Source organism: Plutella xylostella, chromosome 8 (assembly GCF_932276165.1).
Source record: "Plutella xylostella chromosome 8, ilPluXylo3.1, whole genome shotgun sequence".
Taxonomy (NCBI): domain Eukaryota; kingdom Metazoa; phylum Arthropoda; class Insecta; order Lepidoptera; family Plutellidae; genus Plutella; species Plutella xylostella.
The window spans coordinates 7,138,451-7,147,914 of NC_063988.1; the positions used below are offsets into that span (position 1 = coordinate 7,138,451).

Below are 9,464 nucleotides of genomic sequence, written 5' to 3' on the forward strand. Positions count from 1 at the left end.
GGCTCGCTTGGACCTACATTTAATTATGCATTGTAGAAATTGTTTATCAAAGTCGTAGAAGTAAGAGTTTTATAAACATCTAAATTACATGTCTTATATCAACTTTTTGGTACTTACTCGTGCATTTATGAATCCCTTAAAAACGTAGTCCTCAACTACCTCACTACCTCAATAAAAACAAAAACGCGAATTTCAAAATGTCTGAGATCAGAATGACCCCTTGAGTTATCCCATTTTGTCTTACTATATGTACTCATCCCAAGCACTTCTGACTCAACCTTTTTTAACATCATAACTATAACAAAATGCTTACTCAACTAGATACACACCCACATCCATGATATACCTACCTACATATGACAATCGATAAAAGATAAGATTTACACTTAAAATTTTATATGATGCAACATTAGTAGTGGATGTCGCGCGTAGGGCGCGCCGCCGCCGCCGGCCGCCGGTTCATTCCTCCTTGCCCTTCTATCCTCAATCCGAACACTTTTAATAGCTCTTTAATAGCCCTACCTACATAGGTACGTACTCCAAGAGACTGCGACGCGGCCAACGTCACGTCTGCATTTTGTCATTCTGTGTCTGCCCGAAAAAGCTGAGCTAATCTGAAGATGTATTAACATGTTTTACTAATTCACTATGGATGTTATATCTGAAAATAAATGTTTAATAATAATAATAAAAATTAATTAAATTGCGCTTAGCGCTTACTAATGCACTGTAGGTAAACTTACACTGAAAAATAAAAACAACAGTAGTCAGAGGTGGCGGCGCGCGGTTCCCCTCATCTGGCCTAATCTTTATTGCCCTAAACTCGTTTCGCATAACTCGTAAGGTCTAAACTTTTTTGGTAGAATCATCACTTCGTCAAGACTTATGTGGCATAAGACTCGTTTCGTCTAAAACTCTTTTGGCACAAACTTGAAACACCTAAGTCTCGTTTGCTCTAATTGTTCGTATTGGTATAATCTTGTTTCTCGTAATATTATCTTTACAAATACTATATTAAGTATGTTTTAAATGTACAAATTGTGGTATTTTTCTCCAAATCCCGAAAATCACGATATTAAATGATCAAAATATCGAAAGTGAATGACCATTATAATTATTACAAACGCCATTAAACCCCATGGGATCGAAACCTAAAGATAGGTGCGACGACGAGCAAAGCGAGGAGGAGCGTGTTAGGTGCACATTATCGTCAAAAGTAAAGCGGAGCGCAGCGAAGCGGAGCGGAGCGTTTCCCACATAGCGGCCACAAATACAAGGCACCAGTTTGCGCTATGTAGGGAGACGCTCCATCAAAGTTAAAGCCAAACGAATATTATTACTTTGTATAAACCTATGCCATAGCATAATTAGGCTATTCAAGATTTGGCCATACCATTATTAGGCTTAACAAGATTATGCGAAATAACTTTTTAGTAAAAGAGATTTATGCCATACGATTTTCGGCGAAACGAGATTTTGACCAAACGTTACTATGCAATACGAGATTAGACAAATAAATCTTAGGCCATAAAAGGTAGAACCGGCGGCGCGCCTTGGGAGAGGCCCAGCATTCAGGCCCTTAACGGTAGGCTTTTTCCTCCGTTACAAACCTAGGTACTTATTTTTCTTCATAGAAAGCAATTTTATAAAAAGTGATTATAAAAGAGCCCACTTTCCACTCCTTAACTAGGTTCTTACTTATCTCGGTACCTACAGTTTTTAATCTTATGAAAACAATTGTGTTAATGAATCACTCAACTGCGATAAAAAAGGGGTCAAAATTAATTTACGTCATCTGTTAGAATAATCTAAGTGGGGTAAAAGAAATAAGTAAATACCTATGTTCGGTAAAAGGTGGATAGTGATGCAAGTCCCTTTGGAGTTGCTACTGGAAATTTTGAGACTTTATTCCATGTCATCTTCTAAAAATGTACATAGATATATAGATAGAATATTATTTATTTGTACACACACATAAAATAAATTTACTTACTTACATATGTAATGGATTAGGTAAATGTATTAAAACAAACCCGTTGGTCCTCTTCAGGGGATGAATTTATAAAAATCCGTTATTTTGTGGACCCCTAGGCCCCACAAATTCTGTGTTTCTACACCCAGCGTTTTTAGCTGTTCTTTGATTTTGATTCTCATTCAGTTATTCAGGAAAAGGGTGTTTTTGAGTGTATAGGCAGTGAAAGGCTCTTTAAGGGTAGATAATTCTTAAATGTAAACCTGAAAACCTTTTGCTACTACCATGGTGCTGTGTGCATCCAAAAAATAACCTAATAATTTACTTAATTGAACTTTTCAAACCCCTAGTATGTTCTATACTCGTGTCTAGTTATCAACAGTGCGAGTGCAAACATGAATGAATACAATATTTGCGTCATGAATTATGCATGATGTAATGTTCAGTGAAAAGGATTAAACTTATTTGACACTGAAGAGGTGGTGGGCTGGGGCTATTCCAAAACCATAAGGTGTAACCTGATGTGGGTAGGTACCTGCGTAGGAAACATATACTTAGCTGCTTTATATTCTGCCAAAATATATGCAGAGTATGTTTTTGAGGTAGGTACCTACTTATATTTAGTATCGTCATCATCCTCATCAGCCAACAATCCTCATTTCTTGTTGGACTCGCGCCTACCCTGAGGACCGGCCACTTTCCTCATCCAACCACTACATTAATTCATATAAAAGTAGGTACTTACTCATACACTATAACAGTAAGAAAAACAAATGCATACACACAATCCTCTGAGAGATAATAAGAACTGCTGCATTTGTATGTTTCGATAGTAAATAGTAAGTACTAGTTGAACATGAATAACAAACTTTTGCTTACGTGTGACCCGACGATAACATTACTCGATTACTACGAAGTTTACATTGAGTAAAGGGTGCTTTAACCAAATAATGGAAAAACTAGGAAAGAGGGTTCAAAGTTCATCTGATAGTAAACAAAGCAGCTGCGGCTCTACAAACGAGGCGTCCACAATAACATACCCGGCTTTCTGCGGCCGAGATCGATCATCGGTTATCGATGCCTCGAGTACGTGCTCCATTCATTACAATTTAATCACAAAAACAACTAATAAAACTGTTCAGCGTAAGATGCGTAGTTGGGAAATCGGATAGGAGCTGAAAGAAGCGGGTAGGGGCCTCTTCTGCAGCTACTTATAGTGGCGCGGCGCGCGGCGGGCGGCATTCGAGCAGCAACCTCCGCGCGCGACACTCCCCCGCACTCGACATGAAGCTCTGGCTGGCCCTGGCGCTCGCGGGCGCGCTGGCCCTCGCCGCCGCCCTGCCCCGGACCAGGGTGAGTACACCCCGACCATTCACAGCCTTCAGTGATACAGTGATTCCCCCGTGGTTACAACTCCAGTCAGACTGCAACGGACAGGTGTTTGGGAGTGATGTGCTTCGGTTAATCGGTGATGATGATGAGGTCGCTAACTGTCGCGGAGATTAACTTTGAAAATAAATTGAACGCATTAGTTTTTTCCGTTACATGGCTGTTATGTGTTGTGATTGTGATGATGCTGTAAACAGATGCTGGCTTATCGATAGATGCTACCGGTCGTTGCCGTCAGCTTTCACATACCACATTTACACTTTAACATTAATTGTTTATCTAGCACACTACACTGCACAAGCAGTTAACATTCCTGTACCTAGTGTTCACACCTCTTCGCATTCTTATAAGATTTATCAATAAATGTAGATGAACATAAATTACTACTTGGACATCTGACTAAATAAGTACTTACGTACTTAACAAAATTACTATGACAGTGAAAAATATAAAGTAAAGTAAGATCAAACAACTTAAAATTAGTGTAAAACTTATAATAATATAAATAATAAGTTGTTAGTAATTAAAAGTGGGTAGGTCAATCTCAGAGGCTGTTGAGTTAATGAGGCTACTTTATCTTTTTCTAAACATTTTCGCTGTGATAAGTGTACCTACTCCAGTTCATTGAGTTAAGATGTCAATGAATAAATAAGGAAAAATCTGCATTTATTGATAATCGTACACTAACGATTATATGTCGATGTCACGGTGCCTGAGAACAACGAGGACTTACGAAACGGACGATTAGTGTGACGACCCATCTGCTGTAATCTTTTTAATTTCAGTAACAAGTTAACACCTAACGTCGTATGAATTATTAGAAATCTAAATTGTTAAACGCTCAGCGATTTCTCACCCAGTCGGTAAATACAAAATTAGGGATGATATATACTTACCTTGTTACACCCATATACATTTAAGTATCCGGTGCGTAATTATCATGAAAATCATATGATTATGTAAAATGTTCATATTCCTACAACAATACAGGCTATAATACCATGTTCATACATAGCAACCCTTATACTTGATTATTTAAATAGTTTCTGCTTATTTTATACGTTACTTTCAATAAAATAATTCATCAATATTCAAATTTTTCCTGCTTTGTGAAATGTGGCGGTGCTACCTTACCCATATTCAACTGAGGGCGGGCGCCGCCCTACGTTTTGTCGCTCACCTGTTACCCCAGGGCAGGGCCAGGGCAGTTATATTTGTTTATAGACATAAATCTGGGCAGTGTGTGTATTTGTAATGAATTATCTGGACCGTAAAATAATAAATCATAAATAACCATAAGTATCATATTTGTAACTATTCATTACTTTTAAAAGAGAATATCACACTGTAACGAAATCTTCTCTTGCCCAGCGTTAATTTTCAGTTGATGTTAGTATAGTGTATACTGTAGATATATTGATGTATCTGTACATTTATTAAAATAGCTAACTTTTTATTTAAAGGGGAAGGGCACTCTTTGAATTTAGTTTTGAACGAAAAATTAAGACGTAAGGCATTGGTCTAAATTAGGATCACGATAAAAATGCGATTTGATTATGAATTGAATATTATCACAATTTTCATGATTAGCCTTCTATTGCGAATATTGCGATGCAAAGCTCGATAGTATACTAAGTTGCTATTATAGGTAATAGAAAAATGTACTTACTTAGCTATTTTTTTCAAAATTAACCAGTGATAAAGTTTTATTACATGCAACTACCTAATTATGACAGTTAACTATACATTGAGTAAATCGAGCTACCAAGAGTATCGTAGTTAAACAGAGAGCTTTAAAAAAACAGGAAAATTTTGGGTAGGTAGGTACCTTTTTGCGAGCCACCGAGCGAGGGCGGGCGGCGCGGCCCTGCGACCACGACGCGACGCGACGCTTGTTTCTAATTTGGTATTTAATTATTTGCGATGGCGAATGAAGACGTTTTAAGTATTTTGTTTATGTTTTGTGTCGACCCGTCGCCTTTGCCCACCGTCTGCCGTCCATTACGTCCGCAACGCATGAGTCACACCCTCAGCTTTAGATAGGCCTACCTACTTACGCAATAGAACGTTAAGATTGATAAGCCGGTTCCGATTTGTACTCGACAAATGGGATCAAAGACCTTTATTTTGACAGTGGCAGTGCGTGCGGTATCAGCGCTTCCTGCTGGGGAGGTCGTGAATTTGCGCGATAATCTGTAATATTCCGTCGTCGCCCATTGATATGATGCGTCATGCGTCACTGGGAGTGGGCCGCATGCGCCGGATACGCTCAAGGGCACTACGGACCACGGCACGAGGCCGGACCCACGCCCTGGACTGCAGTCAACAAGGTGGCAGCTAATGGACGTTCATTGCAGTGCACGTCAGCTTTTTCCGTCCGTTGACTTCGTTATCATCGCGTTCGTTGTATGTTGTATAGTGATCAAAATCGGTCTCAGGTAGACTAGTTCATGCCTAATCATGCGTGTTATTGTGACTTGTTGCCAAAATTTGATTTGAGAAACTTAACGTAAGCAGTGACCGGTATACATACATAATTTAATATATTGTCTCACTTTACACACATAATATTTAATAAAGGTCTTAGACAAGTAAGGGTACAAAGTACATAACATACATAATATCGTTTCGTTGCACCTTAATCTACGTCTCCCACGCCACTCAGCCATCAATACTTCATGACGACGACGTCAGTCCCTATATCATGCGAAAAGCGGTCAACTTCACACTGCCCTTACCTCATTAATTTATCATTATTATACCAATAATTTTACTAGAAAATACCAGATAAGTAAGTAACTTCAAAACCGACTCCAAGATAAGTAGGTAATTAACGCATGACATGACGTGCGTAAATTGACTACCTATTGTTTTTTTTCCACGGACACACAAGGGATCATTGACGCAATTTGACCCTTGCTGACAAAATAAGGTTATCAACAAATGATACGAAGGCAAGAATTATATTGAAATATGGGTTAAAACTGCACTATAAAAATCAAACTTTCCTCTTTATGATAAGTATGTAGATGAGTCCACATAATTATAACACGCAATAAGTATGTACATATAGCGGGCGCTCCAGTAAACCTAAAAAGATACTCATACATGTATAGACCTAGCCTAGGCTTTAAGCACTTAGGTAACTTATTCTGAAAGCATCGAAAATTTTTTGCCTACCCAAAGCGGACCATACCTATACCTACATAATACTTTTTTGAAAAGTTTTCCTTCCACATTTCCACATATTCGGATTTTGTATTCGTTGATGTCAATGGAATATCTACCATAGAATTTCAGGGATTTAGACCGAAAGAAAAAGAAATCTAAATTTTAACCTTTCGTTCGGGCTAAATCCATGAAATTTTCATGTCTTTCAATTTTGCTTAGATTTTCGTCATAGTTTTGTTACATGGTTTTAAATTTTAAATGTACCAGTGTACCTATGTCTGCACCGGGGTGGCTCTGTTCCTAAGCATGGGGTACCGTGTAACCTCAGCTAACTGCCAGTAAACAACCTATTTGTGCCACCCCTATAAAGTCTACAATTAACAACGTACCTCACACCGATTACTATAACGTGTGCATTTCCTTGTTCCAGCGTGCGTTACCCGAACAGTCGGGAGAGTCCACCTCCAAGCCGCGCCAGGCGTGCGCGCACCAGACGCCCTGCGGCTGGTCTATTTACAAGCCTCAGTCCAGGATCATAGAGCTCAATGTCACTAATACATAGTAAGTTCAAGTTTTTGTACTGTCGTTTAAGCCTATTCTAGAGGCCTTCGGGTAGCTTGAAAACATCTGACAGTCGAGTTGCCCACTTACCCGACAACTCTCTCAGAACTAGCTTGCCTGTGTTGGGGTCCACCAACCCGCACTATGCTAACGTAGCTAGGCCTAGAACCCTTCCTTCATTGGAAGGAGACCCGTGCCCCAGCAGTGGGGACGTGATGGGTCGTGATGATGACTGTCTTCTAGAAAGGGTTGGGTTATAGGTACGGGTAACTATGGCCTATGGGTAGCCCTGAAATGTGTACTTAAGCCGGTTTCAAGGCATTTTCTTGCATGTAGTACCTAATGATTTTTTGAAAATTTTATAAGTAAGTACTTATACACCACAAAGATTTTCAATTTGTCACCAACTCCAAACATTTGACCAATTTCGATGAAAAATGTTGACTTAAACCAAAACCCCAATTTTATGAGTTCAAAACGTCTTTAACTTACCAATCCGTGCCTTCACACCACCCTTCTCTGCATCCACAGTTGCGTGTGCGAGCCGGGCCTGTCCTGCGTGGTGACAGAGGACGACACGACGGCCTTCGCTTACGTGTACCACTGCCGCAGCCGCGACGACGACCACTACATACTGGAGCCGGCCGGCGGAGGCCACCTCTAGTACTCCAAGGAACCACACCACGGATAGCTTACTCATCACGTTAGGTGCTGAAGGTTTCGGTAGTTTATGCAGACGGGTTTTTGCGGTTTCTTTTATCGATTGCGATGCGTATCTGTTTGGTCTGTCATTTGTTTCATCATAGTGACAAGTGCGCGGTGCGTGCGCTGAATGTAAGATAAGAGATAACGCATTTTTTTCTTGTGTGCGTAAACTATCGGAACTTGTAGCAAAACTGATTACAGACCCATTTGAATCAGTTTTTCACTGAAAAGTTGGCTAGCAGAAAATCCCAGTAGAGATCTTCTGCGGTTGATTTATGATTTTGACACATCTTTACCAATATTCCACTGTAAATGCAGTATGACTTCTCCGGAATTGACTTCGGAATGATATTCTTTCTGTCTGATTCCGAATGGATTGATTTTGCCCGGCCAATGACGATGGGTGATTATTACTCTTATAACAAATGTAGGATCATTTTGCCATTTATTAGCCCTTATAGGTAACTCCAAAAATTTGTAATTGTTATAGTAAATATTATAAACCCAACTCTTGTATGTTGAGGGTTTTACAAATGTACCTAGATTTATAAAATTGAAAAAAAAACGTCGTCATTTTGGATGGGCACTATCAATTTATATCGGAAAGTGTAGTTTCCGAACTAAAGTTAACTGTGAGTTAAACAATGGCACAAGTACAATAGCTGTGGTGATTTTAGTTTACACATTACGAACAAGTATTCCGCCTTTCATTATACTTTTATTTATGGTCGAACGTTAATTTAAATTCATTTCATCATCGTGCTAAGTTTGATACTCCTATACTTACACACATTACTTACTACTTTTTTACATAGACGCATAGATAATGAATCGACATTATGGCTCGATGTATTAGTTAAGACCAAAGCATGTAGGTTTTAGTTGTACTTATAGTTTTTATTGACTAGTTAATTTTTATACTTATTATATTATAGTTAAGGTTACATGTTTATTACTATTCAGATTTACTTGAACACTTCAGTTTTTCACATTAATTGTATTTAAGTACGTACCTACCAATCCATGGTTCACTGAAGAGATTATCTGAAGTTTACGTATATTGCACTTTCAAATAGGTATTGATACCTAATGTAGAATATTATGTACTTACTGATTAGAGTTAGACACCTCGCATTCATATTAGTATGTAGATAAACACAAACCACATAAATAGTCAGTTATTCTCAGTAATAATAGGTTACAGCCTATTCCTCACCTAGAACATGTATAAAAATGAAAACTACCTACCTACAATCAAGTACATAATAGTTATGTAATAGCCAATAAGACATATTTGATTATCTATGTCTATTTCTCTGGGAATTATGAATATAGTGTTGACTTTCTGAGCAGTGCTACTTATAGAATCTGGATAAAGTTGATTGTACATAATATTATAATTATGTAGTACCATACCATTCTGTATTCTGAGGTAGGTATCAACTTATTTTTTTAGTAAATGTATTCACATGACCTGTTTACAAACGGGACGCCAAAACGTAATTTTAAAGTTCCTATTTAATTTTAAGTCGAGCAAAATACAGAATAAATTAGTGCTTAGCTTAGTTGACATTCATGATACTTACCAATTACTTATTTAAGTATTGAGAAATGTAGAACGCCGATTAGTTTTGACATTTAAATAAAATATAAAACAATAAATAAA

At 38.3% G+C, this 9,464-nt stretch overlaps 1 protein-coding gene across 1 annotated transcript; it reads left to right on the forward strand.

Annotated features, from left to right (window-relative positions):
* Positions 1-3,172: 3,172 nt before the first annotated feature.
* On the forward strand, positions 3,173-9,464 carry LOC105393108. The gene is made up of 3 exons (XM_038114965.2): positions 3,173-3,325; positions 6,963-7,093; positions 7,625-9,464. The coding sequence occupies exons 1-3, from the start codon at positions 3,257-3,259 to the stop codon at positions 7,755-7,757; spliced, it is 333 nt and encodes a 110-aa protein (XP_037970893.1). The 5' UTR covers positions 3,173-3,256; the 3' UTR covers positions 7,758-9,464.